Below are 27,227 nucleotides of genomic sequence, written 5' to 3'. Positions count from 1 at the left end.
CTAGTGTCGTGGCCAACAATCTCCCCTCCTACAAAAAAAAATTAGACATTCACTTCATTACTGTCTGAGGGACATTGCGGTGCGCAAATTGGCTGCTGCGTTCAACCACAAATACTCAGTTACTTCACAGTAAATCCTGTGACGTGCTTTAGGTGTTCTCTCAAAGTAAAAGGTGCTATAACAAATGCAAGGATTATTATTATTACATTAATGTAGTCTGTGTCATGCTGTGTCCCTAGAAACGAGAAGGCTTCTGCCAACTCCTGCAGCAGATGAAGAACAAGCACTCAGATCACCCAGAGCCGGATATGATCACACTTTTCATTGGAACATGGAACATGGGTAAGGCCATTGCATCCCAGCCTTCTAACACAGAATAATGTCATTCCAAGCCTCAATTGGGAATAAGTGTACAGTATGTGGGTTCTCTCTCCCGAGTAATTAATTTTAAATCTTCTGTTTAATTACTGATTTCATGAGTTTCTGAATACCTTTTGTTAGATTTGTCTCATTCCCAGAAAGTATCCTGGTAAAGCCAAGGGACAATTCCTCCTGACTTATGTGTACGTTGCTTTGGAATGCAGTTTTGCTTTATATTTTGCTTTGTAATCCTTATTCGTTTAGATGGGAAAGTAATGAAGTGGTTTTTCCTGCGTGCTACTAACGCTAGTTACTGTCTATGACCAACTCTTTTAGTAGCAGCACTGTTCTATGTAATGCCTGAAGCTAAATATCTCATTTAATCTGTTTGGAATTACCTCTTGATTCTCATCTGACTTTAGACTGAGTGTCTGCCAATGAACTGACTTTGGGCTCTGAGAAATGTTTCATTTCCTCTTTTGACTATTGCCCCATAACATCAATTACTCTGGGACTCTACCCTGCATGAGGAGTGCTGTATAAATGTAAATTGTTGTTGTTTTAGAGGCTGTTATTTGCTTTATAATACGATCCCTATAATCTACATCTACACTGAGTGTGTTACACTATAGCATACATGGGATCGCTGTTTACACTATAAAATGGACAGAGTTTGCTGTTTACCCTATAATATACATGGGGTTACTGTTTACACTGTAATATGCACTGGGCTGCTATGATCTTTATTACTAACACCTGAGAGCCTTTACTTTTATTAACACTTCGGAATAATGTGTGTGCCATTATATAAGACCTCTGCTTCTGACTGGGAGCATACACTTGTCAGCAATACAGTGGGTTTGAGTACTCCAGTTCTGTGGTCTGCACTCAGCCATGTTTTAGTAACTCCTTTTTACTCCTGTTCAGGTGATGCCTCCCCTCCCTCGAACATCAAGGCTTGGTTCCAGTCCCTGGGGCAGGGTAAAACACGTGACGAGACTGCTGTCTATATCCCATATGATATGTATGTCGTCGGAACTCAAGAAGATCAGCAGGGTGACAAAGAATGGGTGGAAATTCTCAAAGCCACGTTGAAGGACATCACAAGCATAGACTTTAAACACGTAAGTATCGTGCTAATGCTTTACTATCGGGGAAGCACCCATCCCTCCTCGTAGTTACTGCGGGACAGGGAGAAACAAACTGACAAAATGATCAAACCTCCTTGTTACCCAGCATCTAAATGAAGGAAAACTAAATTCTGCACCTCATGGATCCGCTTGACAATAGTCCTTTTCCTCCACAGGTAGTGACACAGACTTTGTGGAACATTCGGATTGTTATATTTGCAAAGCCGGAACACGAAAATCGCATCAGTCACGTTTCTACAAACAGCGTTAAGACAGGAATCGCCAACGCTCTAGGTAAGCAGAGCCAGAACGCGCTGCTTGCTTTGGGATTTTGGAATCTCCACATGTAGGTGGGGTGCTCTTAAGTATGGTGATGGTTTCTGCATGTGTTAGACACCAATAGAACGTAAACCTGCCTCTACTCTGCCCCATTCAGCATTCACAGAATTATTAGAGTAAGTGATGATTGAATAGTAATTGTTTGTGGAGTGTTGATTGTTAACTTGTGTCTTCAGGTAATAAAGGTGCTGTGGGAGTGTCCCTCATGTTTAACGGTACATCCTTTGGATTCGTCAACAGCCACTTGACATCAGGAGCTCCAAAAAAGCTCAGGTAACAAGAGTCAAAAGTTTGAGGATATATTCTAGCTCCAAAACGGTAGCTTCCTTCTAATTAACACAATGGGGGTCTATCAAGTGCATTTTGGTAAAGTCTACTGTCCAAAAAAANGTGTTTAAAGGCTTGTTTAAATTGGACATTAATGAATTGTAGTTAACAATCAGTTACTGTAGAATGTTAGCAATATGGCAAAGTAATGTGTTCAGCACTTACAATAGGTATAAATGCATCCAGACATCTTTATTGCTTATTATTACAATGTGCTAATTGCTTGTGGAAATGTGACTTGTGGTCGGTGTGTGGGTTGGACTGTGAGCTTAATAATAATAATAATCCATGCATTTGATATAGAGCTTTTCACATCTTCTAGACGTCTCAAAGCACTTCACAGAATACACAGTAAAATAAGCAGGAAAGAGTGTGCTTTTGGAATACTGTATGTCCAAAATAGAAGCTACTAAAATTGAGAAACAAATCCAGACATCCACCTGAGATTCTCCAAGGTTTTGAAAACGGGTAGATATTACCCTGTTGTGTGGTTAGTCATCACAATATGAAGAAATACCCTTACTGAATGCTGTGTCTTATCAAGTGATTGGTGTTTGGAGAAATTCCACAAAAAACATTTTATTCAGTAATTTCCTTGATGCATCTTTTGCTGAAATGCTGTGTGAAAATGTTTTCTGAAGCCAGTCCTATTTGAATTTGTTTTCTGTCCCTGGCAGACGGAACCAGAACTATATCAACATTCTTCGCTTGCTGACACTGGGTGACAAGAGGTTGAATCCCTTCGATATCACCAATCGATTCACCCATCTCTTCTGGCTGGGAGATTTAAACTACAGAGTGGACTTTCCAGCATCGGTGAGAGGCTTTGAGTCATCATATGCATTTCATTAATAATCAAGTTGTTCCTTAATTTCCTCTTTCATGTCAAAAAATCCTCTGCTCCTCGATATTCTCAACATTTGATAAAGCCTCAAGCTATCCAACACTGCTCCAATATCTAGCATTTCTCTGCACTACTGGACAGAATAGCTTGTTTTCAACTGTGTTCTTGCTTTTTTTGATGTATCAATACTACTATGGGTTCTGCTCCACTGAATTCTCCCCCTTGTTTCTCCTCCATAGATTTCCCTTCCTGCATGGTGCAGTGAGGAATTTCATATCTCGTAACAATATACGCCTGCAGGAAGGTGCTTGACTAATAATTATAATAATAAATTAGTTAAATAGCCACAAGGTCCATGTCAAATCAAAGTTGAGGCAAAATAACTATTTCTACTTCATTCAGAATAAAAGCTGATAAAGAAAATAAGAACCAAACCCTATTTTTTTNCACCAGTGAAATGTTTAAAAGATTTGCTTGCATGAGTGCAGCATTAGTCTTGCAATGATTAAGATATCTACAGATAAACAAGCCCTCTAGCCTTGATCCTACTCACTGCTAAAATCACAACGTACACTGTCAATAATGAATGACATGTAAAGTAACTTGTGTTGGTTGGTACAGGAAGCGGAGAACATCATTCAGAAGATCAAACAGCAGCAGTACCAGGAGCTGCTGGTCAAGGACCAGCTGACCTTGGAGAAGAACGACGGGAAGATTTTCCTTCAGTTCCGTAAGATCACATTCTGATAATAAGCAAAGGGCTGGGTTCTGGCCTATCCCTCGATGGCGATGGTGTGGGTGGAGGAAGAGTGCAATTAGTTTTCCTGATTTTATTTTTGCCACGAGCTGATCCTCTCACCATTGCTTGCACAACCTTTTTTGGGAGGGGGCGGTGGGAGTTCCGTGCTCTGGTGCTGATGGTATCAGATTGCCAGCCTATCCTTTTAATTCAGGATTGATCCATCACCCATAAAACACTACACTTTAGGGTATATCCAGTGAAGCCCTTTGCGACTTCCTCCCGAAATGGAAGGTGCTTTATTAAATGTAAGGGTAATTATTATTATTGTTATCATAAAGAAACATTTATAATAGAGAAAATAACATGCCTTAGATAGGAGCAGGTTTCTCAGACTCAGTGGGGAAATCCACCACATGGTGTCGAGCCGTAAAAAAAAAAAACGTGTGAGATCTGCGGTTGATTTGTTAATTGGTGCTGATTTCAGTCAGGTAGAGTTGCACCAGTTGGCTTGTTATCAACATCGCAACTATACCTGATCATGTCCTTCTGTGTACATGAGAAGGACATGATCAGGTGTGGCTGTGATGCTCTCCACATTGAACGATCAGCGGATACTCACTGTTCAGGATCATAATTGGCTGCTTGGGCAGGTTCTGACTCTTAACCCTGACACCATACTCTGCACAGAGAGTAGGAGAGTAAATTGGAGAGATAAAAGTCAAATTATTGATGGTGAGCATTTCACGTTCCAGAGGAAGAAGAAATCAACTTTGCTCCATCCTATCGATATGACCGGGACACCAGAGAGACCTACGCTTACATCAAGCAGAAAACAACTGGAGTGAGTACATATGCTTATCTTCATCAGACATAACGACTGCGACACTGCAAGCGATGCATAGCTGCAATGCATTTGTGACAATGTATTAAGTGCCTCTGTACCCTGAATGGCCTCTGTGTCCCCAAATTCCTACTGCCCACCATTCTCGAGCAGGGCAAAACCTTAAGCAAGTTTTCTTACTCCACATGCTTCTGTTTACCCAGCAGTAAGTCAGTACCTAGCTGTTAATCGATTGGCGGATTGCTTTGTGGGGCTAATAATACCTTCAAAAATAAATAAATAATACTAAGTTGGTCACTCAATGCACGACTGTTTGTGGGACACTGCTGGTCTCAATTGGCTCCTGCATTTCACCCACAAAATATAGTCAATTCACTTTACAGTATATTCTGTGAAGCGCTTTGAGACATCTCAAAGATGCGATAAGGCACTATGTCAAATGTAAGTATTATTACTCTTGGAAAGGCATAGCAAGTTTAAACTGGGCGATAGAGCAGTGTTCACCATGGGCTGCCTACCATCAACTGAAGCGCATCTTTGACCAATGTTTGAGGAAAAGTCAAATGCTGCCCTGTAGCTAAGGGCAGTGCCGTGACATGCATATAGCATAGGGAGAATATCAGGACAATAGAAAGAGTTGGAAATGTCTGGAACTTTATACTACAAGATTGTTAGATTGATTGTTATCTTCTGGATGCTGATTTTTATCTTCTCCCTGCAGATCAAATTCAACCTGCCATCATGGTGTGACCGAGTGCTGTGGAAATCCTACCCCATGGTTCATGTCATGTGTCAGTCATACGGTACGGAGACATTTGCCAACTTCGTGTGTGGGCTGCCGACTGTCTCAGGAGAAACAGCTGGTCTTGTGCTCATGTGTTTCATATCCTTTGACTTTAATACATTGGAGTTACAGTGAGCTCAGAGGGAAAAGTAACCTATTGAATGTGAATCATAGGGAAAACAGATCATTTTTTACAGCTAATATATAGTTACCCCAGGTTTACTATCCGTGTTTCCTTACCATGATAGCCTATAAAACGAGCACAGTGCCAGCAAGTGGAATCCTTTTCCCAGGGATTGTGTAACATACACTTAATCCATCACATCCCGTGCTGATTACATGCATGAGGGCTTACCATTTGCTTTATACTATTTGTCTGTATCTTAGATTTTATACGGTCACATACCACTAAATTCTATTAATAATGGATATTACAGCAGAACACACATACACCTTCTGAACACCTAAATTCCATTATTTACTATCCAACATAAAAACTAACAGTACTGTATGCACACTATTCAGAATTAAAGTGAAAGTTCTTTGCCCATTTGAGCAGCTCAGTTCTTTGACCTTTTAACCGCCTCATACTTTGTGTTGAGCACACCTTTCTGAGCACACAGGTACTCAGTGATTCACTATTCTTCCCTCCTCATTTTTAAAAAAATGTCCAATAGGTTTGCAGAGAATTGTTTTCTCTCTCAAACATATAAACCACAGATTTGCCTTGTGCACAAATGTGATTCTTCAATAGATACACATACAAGTGGAGCCCGCAGAAATACATGCGCTCAGCTAGCTAAGCACTCATGAATTGAACAGCATTACTGATCTATGGCAAACAAGGGTCTGAGTTGGATGATTCTGATTTTGCACAAGGATAAAGCTCCATCACCTTGGGCCCTGCTTTCTCCCTGGGTCTTTTCTCCCAAGGACCTGTATCTACAACAACAATAAATTTAACTTGTATAACGCCCTTCACATCGGCTACCAGTATCTTGCCATCACAGAGTAGCTGAGTTCAGTCATTGCCTGTTAGGGACACAATAACTGTGTTCAAACCTCAAATAAGAATAAAGTTGAGGGATATGGGGAAAAGACCTGGATCTAAGGATAGGATCTTAGGATATGGCTATGTTGGATGGATCAAATGGCCTGTTCCTGAGCTGTACCTTCTTTGAATCTACGTCGTTTATGTTCCAGGCTGCACAAATGACATCATGACCAGTGATCATTCACCAGTCTTTGCAACGTATGAGGTGGGAGTCACATCGCAATTTGTGTCAAAGAACGGTTAGTAACTGTCACAGCTTTCCGGTAACTCTTCAGAGCATTACAATGAGATTTTGCACCAATACAGGATTTAAAAGGGGGCACAGGGTTGTTGGTCAATTAGCCTCTAAATTATATATATGTTATATATATTATAATAAAACGACAATGCCTGTCTGCCCTTCAAGAAGGATCTCAATAACCAGTTGACGTAGAGACATGATTTATACCTTATCGGAAAGGTCTTGCATCTAGGAGTGACATAGGCATATTTGTTTTCGGGTATCTCCTATCATTCATGAATTATTTTCAGTTTTACGCTGCAGTTACTCCTGGTGGCTTCCAAGTCAAAGTGGCACTAGGCATCATGTATTGCAGAGCAGCACGTAGCCAAGCGGTGGAAACAAAATAAAGAACACAGACTAAGCTAAGCCACAGCAACAACAAATTACATTTTTAAAGTGCGGAGTCCTCCCACTGAATTCTCCCAAAAGGAGACCTCCCACAGGCCTCCTCCCAGATGAATATAGATAAATAGGAAATATCTGTCTGTGTTTTGTCAACTCCATTATCAATTCCATATTGGACCCTTTGGTTGCAAGTAAAGCTGCAACGGGTACACCTAGTTTGAAGTAAGCACAGAAATGGTGTCAGGCCTGCTCAGTGGTAGCACTTGCAGCTCTGGGTCAGAATGGTGTAGGTTCAAGCCCAACATCGGGACTTAGAATCACACAATGTAAACTGAAACACTAATGCAGTACTGTGGGTGTGTTGCATTGTTATTGTCATTGCCATTGCATTGTCAGAATATTATAAATATTGAAGGGGGAATATTGTCAAGGATTTGCGAGGAATTATTTTTATTAGAGTAAATTTGGGGGTTGGATGTATTATTTTCTCAGAGGGTTAGCTGGGTGGTGTAACTCTCATGATGGGATTATAATTATAATAATAAAAATAATCATTGCATTTGATATAGCAATTTATCATGTTGTTGAGACATCTCAAAGCATTTCACAGAATACACCGTGAAGTGAATTGACTGTATATTTTGTGGGCAAAACACAGCAGTAAATTGCACATAGCAGGCCCCACAAACAGTCCTGGATTGAGTATCCAAATTATTTATTTATTTTGAATGGATTATTATCCCAGAAAAGCGATGTGCCAATCGACTAACAATTAGGTTCCTATTTACTGCTAGGGAAACAGAGGCATGAGGAGTAAGGAAACTTGCCTAAGGTCTCAGATTCATTGTGTATAGTCTATGGAAGGAGTTGCCTTAACGGGCTGAATACACCCTCTTCTTATTATCGTATTAGAAATTTTGCATAGCTGGTTCTGGCTGTGTAGATTGCAATGGAGGTGTTCCAGGATTTCCCCCTCTGGAAGGTCCTTTCAGATCACTCTTTCTCTGCTGGCGCTCATTAAACCAAAAGGAAGATCACCATACTGACCAAGAAATGATTCAATAAAATCAGTATCCCTCTGCTCCATCCGTCATTCTAACCAGGGTCTGTAAGGCAATGTCAAATGGTGAGAGATTTAAAAAACACAGTGAAGTATGTAAGTTGAAATACTTGTGAATGTCCAGAAGATGAGGTTGATATGGGCTTCCCCGCACTTCATTTGTTTTGAGTTGCAGACCACGTTAACAGATCTGATTGCTTCTTAGGTCCGAACAATGGTGACTCTCAAGGCAAAATAGAATTTTTGAACTGTGAAGCTAAGCTGAAAACAAAATCAAAGACAAAGTTCTTCATTGAATTCTATTCGACCTGTTTGGAAAGTAAGTAAACCTTGCCTATCATTTGCTGTGGGGATTTGTAGCTACCCTTCCTATCACTCAGAACTATCTGCCAGTGTCTGTGTAATTGTGCCAATGCTTCAACTGCTTTTATCTCACTATCTGTATGGAGCTATTTACCTCTTTTGTCAAAACCAGTGGACAGATGTACCAAGCTGAGTCTGCCCATGCACTAACACTTTGTGCCCATGTGTATGCCTGTCTGCAAACAAGCCAATCTAATTTGCTGGAATTATATCACCGTCCTTGGTATCTGTCCACATTTTACCTTCCAGTACTGCCTGCAGCCACTTCTATTTTGTTCTGCCCATGGGGTCCAGGAAACCACCTATTAGCTTGGGATGAGCTGGTAACATTTTTTAATAGTGTTCCGAAATGTGAACTGGACACCAGTTTAACGTCTACCTCTGGGTATTAGTTATAAAGATTTTTAATACAACTTTCATCAATGGCAAAGAAAACAAACAAACTCATGATCTATTCCTGACCTGGTCTGTTCCTACCCTGCCACTTGAAAAAAGGTGACTAATCTAGCATGGTCTGTATTTGTACAGCTTTCAGTCACTGGGCTTGAGCCCATAGTTACCACTGTACTACGGCTAATGGAGTCTGTACATACTCAGTGGTGCTGGGCCTGTTCTATCCAGTGGCAGAGCTGTCTGCACATAGTCAACAGACCTGCATATTCTGCTCATTGAATCTTCCACAGAGAAGTATTCACCTACTTAAATCTACTCTCGTGCTTTTCATTCCTCCACTGAATACTCTGCTACCAATTGTCTGCTCCCTGAAGGTGTTGTGAAGAGTGGTGAGGGTGAAAACCAGGAATCCAAAGCCGGAAATCTGAATGTGATATGGGGCTCCCTCCCCCAGGTAATGTGCTAATTCTCCTATTCTCCTGTTTCAAGGATGGGGGTGATTGCTGCTTCTCACTGAGAAAATCCACATGTTTAGCTTCAGTTCACTCACGTATTACTGCAAAGTAAGGTGGACAAGTAATGTTGTCAGCATTTTTGATTTCTCCACCCCAAAATGAACTTTGCCCACTGTTTATGGACGGAGTTTGGGATCTACGATGTTATTTTCTTATTGTATGTCCTGTGTGGTCAGTCATGTAAAGGTTGATTCTTTCTACCAATGGATCAATAGCACCTCCTCACAGACATAGGGAGTAACCCTCATCTTGCTGAATAAAGAGCAATGCCATAAACCAAGCAAAATAAATGCTGTTGGACATGTGAAAAATTAGCACCATCTTGTGGTGGTGATCGGCATTAATTCATTGCAGGACTGAACGGGCATCTCTGTAGCAGGACTCCAGATTTGGCAATACTCAAGGCTGGCTTATTGTTTGCAGAAGAATGATGTGGCCATTTCACTGGTGCCTTCAGTTCAGATTTGCATGTGCAGAGTGTACTAATAGAGTGATAGAGCATGGAAACAGGCCATTCGGCTAAACTATTCCGAATGGCCTGCTTAAACACACATTGTGCTGAAAAAAATAAACTGGGTTCTTTCAGATAAGTCAGGACTCTTTATCAGGTACTTAACACAAGCAATCTTTTAGTTAAATGGCAAATCTCATTATAAACATTTAGTAACGATACTTGTGGTGGTATTAGCATGGCGATAGGCATCTTCTTTGCTATCAGCGCCTTGGGACGTCCTCCCGACTTGAAAGGCGCTATACAAATGTAATCTTGTTTGTTATTACACCAAAGTAACACCCAGTTTCCTCCTCTCTATTTCCTACCTGCATCTATAGTTAACACCTATTATCTCTGACCCGGAATATTTACTGGATCAACACATCCTGATCTGCATCAAGTCCACAGACAGCTATGAGTCCTATGGTAAGTAACTTAGGAAAGAGTAAGTTAGAGGGGATGGTGTGAAGAGCCTATAAAGCATACATTGTAAATATAATTAAATGACTTTTTTGTAAGTGAACGTAACAGCTAATTTGTCCACAAATACCCATGAAGTGAATGACCAATTTTATCCTTGGGATTGTTGAGTGGACATTCTCCTTTCAAGTAGTGCCATGGGGTCTTTTACTCCACCTGTATAGACATATAGAGCCTTGGATCCATGGATCCATTCAAAGGACAGCACTTGTTTTAATGCAGGACACCGGAGCCATTGAATTGGAGTTTCAGCCTAGACTCCATGAGTTTAATATGTGGCTTGAATCCACAACTTTCTGACTCTGAAGCAAGGGTACTACCAACTGAGCTAGGCGATTACACTTAATGGGTAATTTATGAATGATTTATGTCAGTCTGGCCTCGATACTGTAATGTGTTTCATTATTAATCTTGGTCTCTACCCATCCCATGTGCAGGAGAAGGTTGCATTGCATTGCGAGGGGAGTCCCACAGCCCCGAGGTGGCTTTCAACACATTTCTGACACACCAGGGAGAGGAGACTGGCGAGTTCCAAGGATCATACAAACTAACCACTTCAGAAGGAAAACAAAGAGAACGCACTTATGGTTATTTTTACTTGTTAATTTTCTCCTACTTGCTCAGCTAAATGTTGTCATCATCTCAACAGAGCTTGCTCAGGAGTGATCGCTGAGGTTGCAAGACCAACGAATGTTTCAGTGGTTGGAATGCCTGCTTTATAAAGAGTAATAACAGGAAGATGTTTGCAAGTCTTTGAACTCTAACTTAATTTCTACTGCCAGTAATTTGAGACCAACTTTTTATTAAACACAATGTCTTGATTAATTGTATGTTAATTGACAGCCTCTCCTCACTATTATTTGAAGCATTTAGTTTCTGCCCTGAGTAAAAAAAGAGTTCTAGACAAGGACAGCTCGATAAGAGACAAGAACAGATTAACAAGTAGTTGAATTTAAAAATCTGAAGTTTATTTATAGATATAATTTGAAAATAAGAATTTCACTGTTGGAATTTACTTAGGAGTTCGAAATTGGGCTTTTTTTTTCTTCCTTCTGATATCCTTCTTCATTACAGATTTTATAAAATTGGAAAAGGATGAAATGATCTCAATGAAACATACAAAAGTGAACAATAACATAGAATTATCCAAATGTGTGGATCGGTCGGCGAGGTAAGATGCATTGGGCTTGGTATTTCAGTTAATTAGTTGATTCTTGATAATTATGATAATAATCCTTGCATATAGCGCCTTATCACATCTTCGAGACATTTCAAAGCACTTCACAGAATATACTGTAAAGTGAATTGACTGTGTATTTTGTGGGCAAAATACGGCAGCAAATTGCGCACAGCAAATCATGATTCTGAGTGCCAACAGATCGATGCAGAGCTCTGATCAGCTCTCTTGAACAGAGTCATCTGCGATGGCCATCACTCTGTTGTATAATGTCTGCGCTTTCTCCTCTGGTCCTCAGGGTAGCAACACGAAATGCTCCACAAATAATGGCCGAGGAGGCAGCAGCTAGAGCTCGAGAGAGAGTGTCGTCACCGTGTCCATTAGATACACCATCCAAAGACCCCTTAAGGTATTTTCATTGCAAACCAGTCTGCAACAGTGTGGAACCAAGTGGCACGGCCCTTTCCTTTCTGAATCGCTGGATTAGGATCAGACAGAGGGATAGTAAAGCTTTCCATCTCGAGGCTGTTTAAAGTCTGAGGGAAATGGAATCTGTGGATTTGACTAAATATGAGAATATAGAACAATGTCCCACCCTCCAGCGTCTTATCTGCCATTCATTAAAAATGCCCTTAAGGGAATTGGAGGATTTTATGGGATAACCTAGTGGTGAGTTCCATCTTTTCAGTGCCATATAGAACAAATTACACCTGTGTAGCACTCTTCACGTTGTAAAGATGTCCCAGGGCACTGGACAATCGGAGGTTTTGGACACGAGCTGGAAAAGTTGGGGTCAGAAGGGGAGGACCGTAGTGGGGATGGGGGTGCGGCCGAGGGCACAGTCGAAGAGGAAGGTTTTCAGACGGGACTTGTATAAACAATGAGGCGATATTGTCTTATATCCTTCATGTCCAGTGGGATGATTCCATGGATTATATTTCCCTTTAGGATCTTAGGCATGTCTGTAGTAACTCGGGGCATTTTGGATTGAGTTGACTAGACAATCTGGCTCATCAAGGAGACTGAGTTTAGATATGTTTTTGACCAAGCAAGTCAAGTCCCTCATAGGAAGAGTGGTCCTAGCTAGACAAATAGGAAGAATGTTGGGCCAAGTGCTTTTTTTTTTCTGACCCACAAACTTCTAAGCTCTGTTTGGACTTGATGCCTATTTTCACCAAAGTACATTCGGCAAAGCAAGGTGATGATTTAGACCTGGGTGGTCCATCTGGCAGGCCACAGGCTGCATCTGGCCCACCTGCTCCCTCCATTACCTGTTATGTTTCTGGTTGAAACACAAAAATATTGCTTATGCAGCCCGCAGAGGGTAGCCAAAAGATTGGACCGCACATTTAGACAGCAACGGGTTACAAAGATGAATGTGGCAGAAGCTACAGGGAAGAACAAATTGAATCTAGCTCTTGTCTGTAGGTTTCCTGTAGTTAGTGTTGGTCTGTTTGACCACCTATATTCTGTATATATATTTATTCTTTAAAATATTTCTGGCCTGAACAGATTACCACAGTTCATGCCCTGCCTGTCATCTGGTATTAATAATCCAAACTACATTCCCGTGGGCATGGCCCGCCAGCCACTCCCTGTGACACCTGCAGGTGTAAAGCAAGTACCGTCTCCTGACCAGAAGCCCTCAATGTGGGCCTTTGATGTGCCTCCAAAACAGAATCCTTCAATTGCAGGAAGAACTGACAGCTCCCTGACTTCATCCAACTACTCCCCTCTCTCTCCTAAGAAAGTCAACCAGATGTCACCTAACAGAGTTTTGGCATCCAAACCTCAGGAGCCAAGGTAAATGTTTCACCTTCAGCTCGGCGCTCCAGCTGGCTAGCATGTTTGTGTACCACCACATAGTGGTACAAAATGTTCACCCAAAGTTTCCACCTCACTACCACTGAGCTCCCAGGTAGTGGCGAGGTCACTCAGGCAGTGACCTCCCCCCTGGAACTACTGATTACCTCAAACATTTTTTGCCACATGTATTCAGTGTTCTAAATATTATACAATTCCTGCATGCCTAGGAGGAAAGACATTGCACATGCAGCAAACTGGCTTCAGGAGGAGGCTAGTGCACTCGGGAGTATACCCATGCCCCTGTTTAGTGATAGACTTTGGCAGAGACCAAGACCTGAAGTGAGGTGCTTATAAACAATATGTGGGATTGCATCATGTGATAGAGAGGAACATGGTTCACTGATGTCCAGTGTAGGACTGAGCCATACCAACCGAAGGTCCAAGGTTCAATCCCTGGTCTGTGTTGAATTATCTGATCTCAGCTAAAGTAGCAGTAAAGGCACTGCAGTTGGCTTCAGCATCTCTGGGTCAAGAGGGATAAATCAGCCCAGGTCTCTGTTCTCGAATGTTATCCTTGCTGGAAAGTGTGTATGCATTTTGGATGAGCACACCATTGTGCTCAAAGTTTCCACCCTACCACCACTGAGATTCCAGGCAATGGCGAGGTCAGGCATAGGAGGAATACCATCTCCATAGTGTCAACTAGGTGTGGAGGAACATTGTCAGAGGCCTACAAGCGAGCCAGCCTGACTGTATATACACTTACAGGTGTTATAATGGGCTGGGCAGAAAGTGGGGATAAATTAGAGGAATGTAAAGGAGATGAGGATTCTAAAAATGTTGTTGCGGCTTGCTGTAATTTTTGTTTCTTTGTTCTGTCTCTTTACGTATATATTTTTTTAAAAAAAGCTTCCAAGAGAGTCCCTGGGTTAAACAGCACACTGTGAGCCAGCCACAGCCAGACACTCCACAGCCATTACCACTGCAGGACTTGGAGATGTTTGACAATCCTTTATATGCGTCTTTCGTCCCGAAACCCAAACTCAACCTAAGGAAAGATCTGGAAGTTCCAAGAGGAGCAAGGAAAGAGGTCCCGCCAATCCCAGACCAGACTGGGACGAGCAAATATGTTGAGACTCCAGGAACCAAGCCAGGCAGCAGGCAACTGCTCCCTCCTGTACCCCAGCCTCGAATGCGGTCATTCACATGCTCAGAAATGAAAAATCCAGTCAGTGGAAAGACACATGTTAAACAATCATATCATGCATTTATGGAAGATAATCCCAGACTTGGGGTCAATTTATTAATTCCAAGTCACTTGAAGCAGCCTATGTCTACTCCAAAATCAGAGTTGGAGCATCCGTCCTCTCTTTCCAACCAGGGGCAAACAGTTAAACCCCCACTTCCAGCCAAGAGCAAACAGGTACTAGAACTACAACATTCTCAGAAAGATTATAGAGAGACTACAGAGCTGCCAAATAAGACCAAGCACCCCAGCACTGAGAACGCAGCGCAGCGATCTAGTGTATCGGTAAGTCAGATCTCCGAGAGCAATGTGTCAAGTGTTCAAACATTCAAGACAACAATCCCCAAAACATATCTGCCCTGTATCACTTAGCTTTGTAATACATTCTAACACCTCCCCAACCAGAGTGAGGAAAGACCTGTGTTCACACACAGACTTCTATTTTCTACTTCAAATAATGCATGGACAATGCCATCCAGATACACCACAATGGTGACACTGAATTTCAGTGCTGTTCAACCATGGGAGAGAATCCTAATCAAGCCTGATCCTATTCACACCCATACACTGAATGATCAGGATCAGTGAAAACGGGAACACTAGCCTGTTTTGCTTCCCTAGTCAACAGCCAAATTATAAAAACAATTTGGATATTAATCCCAAACCACTCCAGATAGGCTCAACCAAGCTTGTACTTTCCTTTATTTTCTTTACACTGGAGGTCACTTTTTGTCATAAACAGTATAGCTGGGAGTGATCTAGCACAAACAGTTTCCCGCCACATATTTGGACTGTACATGCGTCCGTACATACTCCAGGTATGAACAAGGTGTGCCACTGGGTGTCCAATTACCAAAAGAAAAGATTTAAAGTTTGCTCAACATAAATTTCATGTCTCTAAACCACTGCTCCCCCACCCCACAAAGAGGTAAATTATTTAGGTAAGCAACTAAGAGGCTAGGGATATCATCTCTGTTTAATCCTACATTTTTGTTGAAATTGCTTGAACTTTTTTTTTGTGGAATCTTCTCCTAAAGTCTTCCTTTATGGAATATATGACCTCAAAAAATGAATTTGTGCTTTCAGAAATTTGGACCAAATGGCCTATTTCCTTGTTCTAAAGTCTGATGCAGTATGAGTATGGCCAGACCCTTAACTCTCCATTTCAGAGTGTTAAATAATGGAACCCAAGTGTGTGGTTCAGAAGCTTCTCTGACAGTGAAACCTATGTCCTTGCCTTAGTTCCAGCGCCTTGGGACGTCCTCCCGACATGAAAGGCGCTCTATAAATGCAATCTTGTTGTTGTTGTTGAGTGATGCTGACTCCTGTTCTATTTAATTTCAGTGACCAAGATGCCTTTCGTAGCAGAGATATTTGATCCTGGCTGTGAATTTTTGGAAAAATGAAGAGAATCCCTGCTTGCCCCAGCTTTCTTTCTCAATGAATGTAGCTTGTGGATGGTGCAGGCTTGGGTGTCAGAGGCAACCTTTGGCCAGACCCTTAACTCTCCATTTCAGAGTGTTAAATAATGGAACCCAAGTGTGTGGTTCAGAAGCTTCTCTGACAGTGAAACCTATGTCCTTGCCTTAGCCCCAAAAGCAAGGGGTGTGCCACTGATATATCAGATCATGTGTCCAATGTCCTCAAAGGAAAGTCCAAACCAGCCTTGGTCTGTCTCAGAAGTTCAGTTCAATGTTAACTGATTTGAGGACAGTTCCGTGCTACGGTTTGAAAGCAGTGCAATAAGTGAAAGCAAGGCTGTATCTCGCTTCAGCTCATTGCTTGGGTTTAGCTTTTCTTTTGCAACCGCAGATTGTGACATAATGACTAAATCCCACCTTAGATCACAAATTCTGCTTTTGTTCTGACACCATGTAGCTAAACCCTTTCTGCTGCCTTGGACTGTGGACTGCTCCCACCTCTGCAGGAGGATGCACCAAACACCTTTACAAGAGCCCAACAAACTAACCAATCAGGAGAAATTTCCATCACAAACCTGTTGGTGGGGGAGTGAACTATTACAAAACTTGGTTGTACAAATGGTCGATTTTTATACATACTCTAAACCTTCCTTGCCTCTAGGTTTATTTATTTTTTATCAGCAGGTGTATGACACATGTAGAAACCAATTAAAATTCATTAAAAAGTATCCAGATCAGACTGAAGTCCACATACAAATGGAAATTCAAATGAAAATTTCCTACAAATGGAAATTTCCCTGTGTCTGGAATAGAATACGCTCTCTCTCCTGCTTAACTTATTCTAGAGCTTATTAGGCACAAGTTGGTGAGAAACAAGACTTGGAGAACCAAGATTGTGTGTTGGGGTACTGCTGGAATTTAACCAGCTATAACCACAGAGCTTGCCAGATATTAATATGGATGGCTGACGATGGGAGTATTGTTTCTGCATTGTGAAGTGGCTGTGCTCATCCAGCAGGAGTCCTGGAATCAGATCATAATAATAAGTCTTGCATTTGATATAGCACCTTATCACATCATTGAGACGTCTCAAAGCGCTTCACAGAGTATACTGTAAAGTGTATATTTTGTGAGCGAAATGCAGCAGCCACTTGCACACAATAGAGTCCCACAAACAGTCGTGGATTGAGTGACCAATTTTTTTTGAGGGATTATTACCTCTGGAAAGAGATCCTCCAATCGACTAACAACTGAGTTCCTATTTACTGCTAGATAAACAGAGGCGCGTGGAGTAAGGAAATAAAAAATTAAGTTTGCTGCTCCTGACTAGAAGATTAAATGATTGTGTGATAAGTGACCTCAGACCTGCCCATTCACCACCCTCTCCTGTTGTAACCTGCACAACACCATATTATTTTGTGAGTCTGCATCTCTTTGACATGCATACTAAGAGTGATGGCATTAAACATATAGCGCTTCAGATCCATTTGCTTTATTCCTGCATATTTAAGATTACCTAAAAATTGTTACATGCCTGTTGTAGACACATCTATTGGTGTCAAGTTGAAGTGGATTTAATGTATTCAATCAGAGCTCTCAGGAGCACATCTACAGGTGCAATAAAATGTGGAGATTGACTCGATTTTTTTACTGCTTTATTATTTCAAATAATATTTATTGATTTGGCCTCTTTTAGGTTGCTGAAAGACATGAATAGGCTCCAGGAGCAAAAGGTGGAATAATATTCCAAACCCAGCACAATCATCCCTCACCATGATAGAGAAAAACCTCCTGTACTGTAATGTCCCTTCTCTCTTTGATACACTGGGTGAATTATCTGTAAATTGGTGCAATGATGAGCCACCAACATTTGATGGGCCTTGTATTGCAAAATATCACCCTTTGAAATCTCAACTCATTGAAATGAGCATCTCCTTATCAAATGTCAAATCTTACTGATAAAGATGTGGTTTGCAGATAATGACATAGTGGCTATCCCGTACCATCGCAAATCTGCATTAGTAGCAAAAATAGTTTGTGCTGCTTTTTAAAACATCGCAATTAACCAATAAATGCCATAGAAAATAACAAATGCAATATCCTGTTTTTACCATAGATGGACCTTTTGATTTGAACCTAGGCCAGGAATCTAAACAGTCAACGAGTGCTAAAAAACAACTTAAAGAAAAGGACATTTGTGGTATTGCAAATAAAAATTGTTGCCTTTTTTGTTGAAGTAGGTGAAAGCTTAATGGTTAGTTTTCATTGTCTGTTTCAGAATCCGGCTCAAAGTTAACTCAATTGCATAAGCTCCATGCAATTCTAAATGCTTAATGTGAGAAATGAGATTTTGTTAATTTAGGAAACAAATTGTCCCATCAAGCTATTGCCAGGTCAGGTACAACAAGGTTAGACACAGAGCAAAGCTCCCTCCGCACTGTCCAAACATGAGTGATAGTTAAAAGCCAGTGTCCGCTCCCAAAACACAACACACTGCAGGAAATGATTTTTACAGATAGATTACAAAAACAGTTGGGCCAAAAATGATAAACCTTTTCTATCAAAAGGACAACAAAATGTGGTGCCCAGTGTGAACTGCAAGAAATCATCAAGGTCTGAAAATATAATGCCAAACCAGGAAGTGGGCCCTTCTTCAGTTATATCTTGCTTTTTTGTACACAAACTAGTGCAGGGCTAGTCTGACACTGCCACATTTACAGAAACTTTGAAGAAGTCTCAGAAATCCGAAACCACAGGAGCTATCAGCAGCTTATATCTCTACTTGTGGTGCAGTTCAGACAGAGGCGAAGGGTAAAGAAAGCCCTGTGTAACCCCAGCCAGAGATGATGCATTCAGCCATCAACTTTTTTCCTACGTCTGTGACATCACTGGCAAACACTGTTTGATTTACTTATGGTTTAGAATGAGTCGAATTGTACTTTTTTGTGTGAATTCCCTGCCTACAAGGGACAACCAGTGCTGGGGAATTGAATTCCTAGGTCAGCTCCAACATGGGCTTGACAGAATTTAACAAATATCAGTAATTTTGAGTGAATTGACTCCTTCAAAAAGAAATGGATAATTATTTGGTTGAGAACAATTTGTAATGGTGAATACAAACTCGTAAACATTATCCCAAAGGACAGGTAGGAGTGAGGAAAGGGAAAGAACTTGCACTTTCTTCTCATACCGTCGTCTCTGAGCCCAAAGATTGCAGGTTCGAGCCCCACATTGAGACTTTTGACTTTGAGTTCAGTATCTCGGTCAGGGATCTCCAACCGGTTGATCACTGCTGGGTGGCGTTCTCACAGATAACCAAAAAGCCAAGAGGAAGAACAGAACCTCGTAGTTATTGAGTCCAATTGAAAACAAAGCCCAGATGCCCGAAGTATTTCACGCATCTCGAAATAAAAATCTAAACTTTTTTAACATTTTAAACTGGGCTAAAAATCGTTCTTTCCTTGGTTCATTTTTTTTTAAAAACGCGTGCGAGATGCCACCCGGTCGGGAATCAACCGGTTGGGGACCCCGGTCTCGGGTGACACTCCAGCGCGGTGCGGTGCCAGGGAGGTGCAACGGTGTGGTCGGGAGGTTGGCGCTGCCCTTTTCAGATGAGGTGCTAATGAGGTATCCGCGCATTGTACTCCATTGTGGAGTCCTGTAGCTCAGTGGTTAGAGCACTCGCTTTGCAAGCGAAAGACCTGAGTTCAATTCCAGGCAGAGGGCGAAACCTTGGGCAAGTTTCCTTACTCCACACAGAGCCTAATAATAATCCCTCCAAAACCAAAACCAATAATAAATTGGTCATTTTCAATCTATGACTGTTTGTGGGACATTGCTGTGCGCAATTGGCTGCCGCGTTCGCCCACAAATATACAGTCAATTCACTTTACAGTGTGTTCTGTGAAGCGCTTTGGGACGTCCTCCTGACGTGAAAAGCGCTATATCAAATGCAAGGATTATTATTATTATTGCCAGTTGTCGGCGAAAACATTCACAGTGCTGGGGTTGTTTCCCCCCCCCCCCCACCCCACCCAGGCTGGAGCAAAATGACCCGTTCAAATGTCTCGATCGCATGCTTCCATTTTTTTTTTTGGGGGTGGCTCCACGCTGCGCCCCAGTCAAGCTGCGCGTCAAAAGGTCGCGCCGGGTTTGAAGCGCCGTCGCGGCGCACCACCAAACGACCCCGAAGAAGGCCCTACGCCCGAGGCGCTGCGCGGCCTCCGAAGGCCGTGACGGAGGCGGCGCTTTTTTTTGGGCGAGTCGGGTCGGCCGGTTCTTTCGTGTTCTCGGAGCCGGGAAAACCCCCGTCTCAGACGGACATGAAAGATCCCGTGGCATTACTTGACAAGAGAGTCGCCCCCCCACCTCCCCACCCCCTTCCCCACACCCCCCACCGCCCCGCAAAGCGGTGGCCAACAAACACCCCCCGCAGCAGCCACACGTGACGACAAACCAACACGTGGCAACGAAGGCCAACGGCCCGAGCGACCGCCCGCCTCCGCCAACCTGGCCTTTGCGCAGGCGCGGTCTGGTCTTTTAGGTGGCCGGACAGGACGCCTGAGCGAAGGGCGGCTCTGTTGCTGCTTTAGCCATCGCTCAGAGAGAGAGAGAGAGAGAGACACGACGGCGGAGCGGGGACATACCCGCAGCGTCGGTTGCGGCCCGCGGCTGAGGCCAGTAACCTCGTCCCCTTCCAGGTGCGTGTGCGCCGGACAGGCTGAAGGACCCTGGTGTGTGTGTGTGTGGGGGGGACGGTGATGGGAGTAAGATGGCGGAGCAGCAGCAGCAGCAGCGGCTGAGGGAGAAGCTGGAGCGGCAGGCGCTGGAGGCGATGCTCGGGACATGTAGGTGCCGGGGATACCGGGAGGGCAGCTTGTGAAGGGCTGAGCCCGTAATATGAAGGAACCGGCAGTAAATTCGTATCTCCCAACACCCCGGGCCCGGCCTGTGAGGCCCTGTCCCTGTCCTCACTCGGTATTCGCTCGGGTTAAGGTGTTCCTTGTGTCTCAGGTTCCCCTCTTCTCACGGCTCTGAGCCCTTTTCGTGTGTCCGAGTCCCCAGGCACCTGCTCTCCCACTGTGCCAAACTGGCTGATTATAATCATATTCCTTACATCTGATACGCGTGGTTGGAGGCGCCCCACATATAAGGATGATTATTATTAATCTGGAGCACCTCTCATGCCTGGAGTACGCTTCCAAACCACGTCCCGGGCTGAAGTGTAGAGGTTGTTCCCGTTGTAGCCAAACATTATCTCGTGAGCATCACCCAAATTGCAGTTTCCAACAGGGATCACTGGATAGTGACCATATGCCTTCTCTAGCGTAATTAATTGTAACTCCTGTACTGCTCCAGCTGAGATCTAATTTAGCACTGATGATGCGTAGATCTGGGACTTTCTGCCAGTCTTGCTCATTTGGCAGTATTTTGCCTCTGGGTCATCAAGGTGTGCATTCAAGTCCCACATTTTAACTTGAGCTCACTGTAGACTTGACTGTTCAGTGCAGTACTGCAGGAACACTGCATTGTGGAGTTGATGTCTTTTAGGTGAAGTGTTAAACTGATGTCCCATCTACCTGCTTTCAGGTGGACTAAAGATTAGAATTACAGATCCATGCCCTGACAGCTTAGTTCCACCACTGTAGGACGTGTCCCATGTTCACAATGGCAGATGTCTGTGCAATCAACTCTGAGGTGGGCTTGAACGATGAATTACAGCATAGGAGACTAGAGTAAAATACATGTAGGAATTATTTAATTATCGAGAGGTTCATGCAAATATTTCAATAGATCAATTTGTGAAATCATTTCCATTTGACCTTTTAATTCTTCAGACAGTAAGCTACTGGACAAATCAGACCTACAGGCTGTTTTGGCTGAGAGACTTCAAAGTGAGAAGTGTGAACTTCAGAACATCAGGTATAGCACATGTATCAAATTGGACTTTAGGTTACAGAATTGACATTACAGGAAATGCTGTGCTATTATATGCAGGCATTGATGTCATACATAATGTGTAACTTGGCAGTATGATGTGTATGTCTGTGTAAGTCTGTAAATTTGGTTCTTAATCCAAATATCAATATTTTAATTATGTTGGCAATAAAAAACACTGTATCTGTAATGCAATGTATCTGATCTGTTGATCAGTGACCTGGTGCTGTACAAACCTGTATTGTTGGTGGAAGGGAAAAGTTTTGTAATGTCAAATTTATATTGATTTAACTCAGTTTGAACTCATTGTAACTCAGTTATAATTGCTGCGCATCTCAAGATACTCATTCGTGTACAGAAATTTAATTTCTAGCACTTGTTTTTTCATTTCTTTCTATAATGCAGCCCAACACTGGACAGGGTGCCAGATGAAACACTGCTGGAGCAAGGTACCCAGATACATATCCATCAGCAGGTGGAACTCAGGGAACTCTATCAAAAGCGTGGTCATGTATGTCTGTCTTTTTCAATTGAGAAACCAAGAATAAAATGTATTCCTTTAGATTTTAGTTTAATCATTGTTCAGTGATGTGCACTGTTGAATTTTATGTTTCCTGTGTTCTCACCCAGCTTGCACAAAGCATGATTGAGCTCAACAGTAAACTGCAACAAAAAGACCGAGAGATTCAAACCAATGAGGCAAAGTAAGTCTGGAATTTTCAGCTTGTCTTTTCTGAGATTTGAGAGAGGGGAGGGTTAATTTGAATTATAATTTTCCATAGAAGAATTAGCGATATAATTTACATAGAGTTACACAGATTGTTAATAGCTCAGAAATGGGCCATTTAGCCCAATTCAAATGAATAAGAATAATCCTTACATTTAATATAGCGCCTTATCACATCGTTGAGATGTCTCAAAACGCTTCACAGAATATATTGTAAAGTGGATTGACTGTATTTTGTGGGCGAAAATATATGCATCGAGTTTCTTGTTAAAGATAGTTGTATTGCACCAGACCACTATCTGCTATGCTGGCTTCTGTCTTGCAAAACCTATCGTAAAATCCTCTTTCCTCCCTTAGAGTTTCGGGCAGTGTGTACCCAGATTAATGTCAGTTGGATATCAGTTGGATTCTTCATTTACAGTGGGTGGAAGCATGCACAATCAAATTGTTCTTACCTTTTAGCTGGAATGATCCACTGAGGCAGAATTATTCTAGGCATGTTCAAGCATTGGTAAAGCTTGTACCCTGGAGAAAAGAGTAGCTATGGAAATGTATGTAAATGTGCTTTGGCCTCCAAGTTCCATCTAATGTAACTTGTAATATATGTGAGAGGGTAAATGGAAATGGAGTTTAGAATTAAATGAGCACCAATTTGTTAGATTCTGTCTCTCATTCAATATTTCTCCAATAATAAAAGGCAAAAAATACATGTTGCAGTTTCTTATCAATGCAAGTCTTGCATTTCATTTGATCAATATAAATTGACAGGAATTGTAAAAGTGATCAGTGGGGCTGCCAGTTTCTATGTAATTCCTGTCAAATGATTTCTTTAGAATGGTCGAATACCATAAGCGAATTAAGAAGCTGGAGACAGAATGTCGTGAACTGAGAAATAATCTACAGGAGTTGGAGCGAGCCAATCACACACTTAAGAATGAATACAACACACTGCAGATCACCTTCAGCACCCTCGAGGAGAGCCTGCAGAAAATGGCCGATGAGAACCACGAACTAATCACACGGTGGATCACGGAGAAAGCACAGGACACCAACAAGCTGACTGTTGAGAAAGAAAAACACGACAGGTAAACTGATTGTGCAATACTGGAAGTTCAACTTTAATTTGCTATATTCCCAAATTACTTTGAGAGACTGTAACCTTAAGAGCAAGTACTGTGAATGGTAAGAATTTATCATGATGTGATGCAGATAGCTTATTTTAAAGCAAAATGTCGCTCTATGGTACTGTACATAATGAAATTCAGTTTGTGACTAAGTAAGGTTTTTAATCAGTCTTAATACTGGTGGAGATGAGGCAAGGGAGGTGTACACCATTGTTAACCAACAATATGCTGATCCCAGTTTCAGAAATCGTAACACTGAATTCACCACAGGGTGTAAACACAGCTCACTATCCCATGTCATCACCAGTCATGTCATCTTGAAGCCAGAAAGAACTACTTTGCCTCCCCCCCCCCATATCGCAATGGACTAGTCGCATGTTGTTTATCAGAACTGTGACAAGTTTGGGTTTAAGCTTTTTCCCTGGATCGGTAGTTACTACTAGGCATGCCCTTTTGTGGAAAGTTTTCTGACATCTCTTGCCTTTAATAGTGTGCCAAGTAGGAGAGAATAAACACTTGAGAAAATGGGTAAATGAAATGTAAATTCTCCAAGGTATAAATACTTATACTGATGTTTTCGTCAGGCCATTTATCCTCCTAGGAAGAATTGGGACAATGTCTTCAGTGTCTATGAACCCAAAACGCACTGATCTTCCTTTAGCTGAGAAGGTGAAGGTTGTGGCTGCTCTGCAGGGACATAAAGCTTCTTATGCCTCGGTTGCAAAGATATTCAACATTTCGAAAAGCCAAGTCGGACGCATTAGCCAAAACAGAGAAAGGATTCTAGAGGAATGGAGACAGAATGCAAACCCCAACAGGAAGAGGAAAAGAAAGGGGAAGGACATTGAAGTGGAGGATGCTCTCTTGCTATGGTTTCAGCAAGCTATGGTTGAGGGAGCTCGCATCTCTGGTCCAATGCTGAAGATGAAAGCAAAGGAGTTTGCGGAAGACCTGGGCCACGATGACTTTGAACCCACAGATGGATGGCTCTCCAGGTGGAAGACCAGGAACAACATTGTTTCTAAGAAAGATTGCAACGAGAGGCACGACATGGACTGTTCTGCGACAAATGGGAGGGGGTCTGAAATAACCAATGTGGGTGGCATGGCCACAGCAACGGAAATCGCTCGTAATGTGACTTTATTTAGAGCAATCCAGATGCTGTATAAAGCCTGTGAAAACATGCAGAACAATCCCATGAACCATCTTAACAAAGTTGAATTGAAGAGAGAAACACCCAAGACTGATGCTTTGCAATCTGAGGGTGAACTGACCTCTGATGACATTTTTGCTTCTTTAATGACTAAGCAGGACAGGCAGCCAGACGTCAAACAGGAGGATTTTTGCGCTGTAGCAAAAAGGCCAAGACTGGAGGCTGCAGTGAAGGAAAGCATGGCTGATGCTGCAGTAACAGATTGTATATCTGATCAATCGATGTGCACAGCAGCTGCTGTAACCAATGTAGAAGCGTTGGAATGCGTCAGCAAACTGGAAAATTGGTTGCAGCTTCGAGGAGCTGTGGGAAACTGGGAGCAAATGAGAGAAGTACTGAGAGAAGTTCAGACTGTGGTAAATTCTGCTAGGTAGACTTACCATGTTGATTCTTTTCACTACTGAGCCAGATAGCAAGCAGTATGCATAACATCCACTCCTCTTAAAGGTGTAACTGATTATCCAGTAGTTTTTTATGATAGTTACTTGGGATATATTATTCTACTGAAGAGGAGTGAGTGTTTAAATTATGTTGGTTGTGCAAAAAATTAATTTATTTAGAGATTTTTTTTATATTTACAATAACCAGAACATTCAGTAGAGTATAGAATGTATAGTAACTGGACTCCAGCATTCAGTAAATGAGTCATTAGACTGATCATCTTTAACTAAAAGATGAATGGATTTGAATTTGTGAAACAGGCAAATAACTCAGTACAGAAATTGCATTGTATGTATTAACTTTAAAATTGCTTGAATCAAAGGAACGTTTTACTACACAATTAACAGACTTCCATTCAAAGAATGGAAGAACACTGGGTTATAAGTATAAAAATAAACACTAAAAAGAAGTCTGCGACAGGGAATGAAGTGGCTGTACTACAGTATACGTGAATGCTTGATTCCTGTTTTAGGTCAATAAAATTGTACAGAGACCTGAAATATGACTGGATTTTTATTTGTGATGTAGCAAAGGCTTCAGTTAGATTGCAACTGATCAAAGGTTAGAATCCTATTTTTAAGAACAGAAATGCTAGGCGAAAAAAAGACCAAGGTCCATCTAGTTCAGTTTCCACGCGATCGCACTTGTGTCCTGCTATAATTGGGCTCAACACACCTAAGAGGAACAATTAGCCAGGGCTCCTGCTTTTGATAGCTATCATGACACTCCTGCTGAAAAGTGTGTGTGTGTGTATATTGATGATGACAGATTTGGGCTCAATGCTATTTCCATCTAAGTGTCCGCAAGGTACTGGAGGGTGACTGCTACATGGCACACTTTCTAGTAGCAATCACTATATGAGGAGTAGAAAGCTGTTGATTTTTTTTGTGTACAGCTGGGGGTGGACAAGTCCCACTGCTGTATAAACTGACATCAGTAAACTCAGCAATGGACTCGTAGTGAAGGTTGGGACCTATTGTGGTCCATTTATCCACTAAGCCATGAGGGTAGCTTGATTGGTCAAATTTATTTAATGAAAACATCTGCCACCATCTTGTAATCTACACAATACTTGGCACGTCAATGGAGATGTGACTCGGTATGCTAAATTAACTGCTTTTGGAGAAATGCTGAAGCTTTTTGGCCCATGAATTTCAACAGCATTATTGCTGACTTGATCCCGGATCGAGAGCCTGGTATTTTTGCTAAATTGTAAATGTCACACGCAATATTTTTGGACTATTTTGAATGTCCGTTGATTGCCCTTTACCGCTGTGACACGCAGTATGTGGACAGTTGTTCATACCTGAAACAGTAACAGCTTGTATTTTCCTAAGAGGCTTTTTCGTGGTATGTTCCGAGAGAAAACAAAACACACGTAACTTTAATAATAATAATCCTTGCATTTGATATAGTGCTTTTCACGTCTTCTAGACACCCCAAAGCGCTTCACAGAATATCCTGTAAAGTGAATTGACTGTATATTTGTGGGCGAAACGCGGCAGATGGAGGTAGACAGGTGGAGTCCTGTTGCTCAGTGGTTAGAGCACTCGCTTTGCAAGTGAGAGACCTGAGTTCAATTCCAGGCAGAGGGCGAAACCTTGGGCAAGTTTCCTTACTCCACACAGAGCCTAATAATAATCCCTCCAAAACCAAAAACAATAATAAATTGGTCATTTTCAATCCACGACTGTTTGTGGGACATTGCTGTGCGCAATTGGCTGCCGAGTTCGCCCACAAATATAGTCAATTCACTTTACAGTGTGTTCTGTGAAGCGCTTT

General features: G+C 42.1%; 2 protein-coding genes across 4 annotated transcripts in view; both read left to right on the top strand.

Annotated features, from left to right (window-relative positions):
• Positions 1 to 17,638, top strand: part of inpp5d (inositol polyphosphate-5-phosphatase D) — a 42,228-nt gene extending 24,590 nt beyond the window's left edge. The window contains exons 11-28 of one of the 3 annotated variants that reach the window (XM_007904490.2): positions 240 to 342; positions 1,288 to 1,484; positions 1,667 to 1,784; positions 2,006 to 2,102; positions 2,834 to 2,972; positions 3,622 to 3,730; positions 4,495 to 4,583; positions 5,305 to 5,386; positions 6,571 to 6,660; positions 8,315 to 8,428; positions 9,240 to 9,319; positions 10,212 to 10,299; positions 10,791 to 10,940; positions 11,428 to 11,524; positions 11,829 to 11,939; positions 13,043 to 13,333; positions 14,246 to 14,867; positions 15,927 to 17,638. In XM_007904490.2, coding sequence (XP_007902681.1) covers positions 240 to 342; positions 1,288 to 1,484; positions 1,667 to 1,784; positions 2,006 to 2,102; positions 2,834 to 2,972; positions 3,622 to 3,730; positions 4,495 to 4,583; positions 5,305 to 5,386; positions 6,571 to 6,660; positions 8,315 to 8,428; positions 9,240 to 9,319; positions 10,212 to 10,299; positions 10,791 to 10,940; positions 11,428 to 11,524; positions 11,829 to 11,939; positions 13,043 to 13,333; positions 14,246 to 14,867; positions 15,927 to 15,929 — 2,580 coding nt within the window. In that variant the 3' untranslated portion in view covers positions 15,930 to 17,638. Of the gene's footprint in view, positions 1 to 239; positions 343 to 1,287; positions 1,485 to 1,666; positions 1,785 to 2,005; positions 2,103 to 2,833; positions 2,973 to 3,621; positions 3,731 to 4,494; positions 4,584 to 5,304; positions 5,387 to 6,570; positions 6,661 to 8,314; positions 8,429 to 9,239; positions 9,320 to 10,211; positions 10,300 to 10,790; positions 10,941 to 11,427; positions 11,525 to 11,828; positions 11,940 to 13,042; positions 13,334 to 14,245; positions 15,105 to 15,926 lie in introns of those variants that run through there. The other 2 variants (XM_042339115.1, XM_042339116.1) reach the window with 2 other exon arrangements.
• Positions 17,639 to 20,741: 3,103 nt separating this feature from the next.
• On the top strand, positions 20,742 to 25,945 carry LOC103185753. The gene is made up of 6 exons (XM_007904437.2): positions 20,742 to 20,850; positions 21,841 to 21,925; positions 22,346 to 22,451; positions 22,571 to 22,644; positions 23,501 to 23,752; positions 24,376 to 25,945. Exons 1-6 carry the CDS (start codon positions 20,775 to 20,777, stop codon positions 25,376 to 25,378), a joined length of 1,596 nt encoding a protein of 531 aa, XP_007902628.1. The 5' UTR covers positions 20,742 to 20,774; the 3' UTR covers positions 25,379 to 25,945.
• Positions 25,946 to 27,227: the final 1,282 nt, after the last annotated feature.

Source organism: Callorhinchus milii, unplaced genomic scaffold (assembly GCF_018977255.1).
Source record: "Callorhinchus milii isolate IMCB2004 unplaced genomic scaffold, IMCB_Cmil_1.0 Scaffold11, whole genome shotgun sequence".
Lineage (NCBI taxonomy): Eukaryota > Metazoa > Chordata > Chondrichthyes > Chimaeriformes > Callorhinchidae > Callorhinchus > Callorhinchus milii.
The sequence above is the reverse complement of the archived record's forward strand: the minus strand, read 5'-3'. Positions and strand labels throughout refer to the sequence as shown.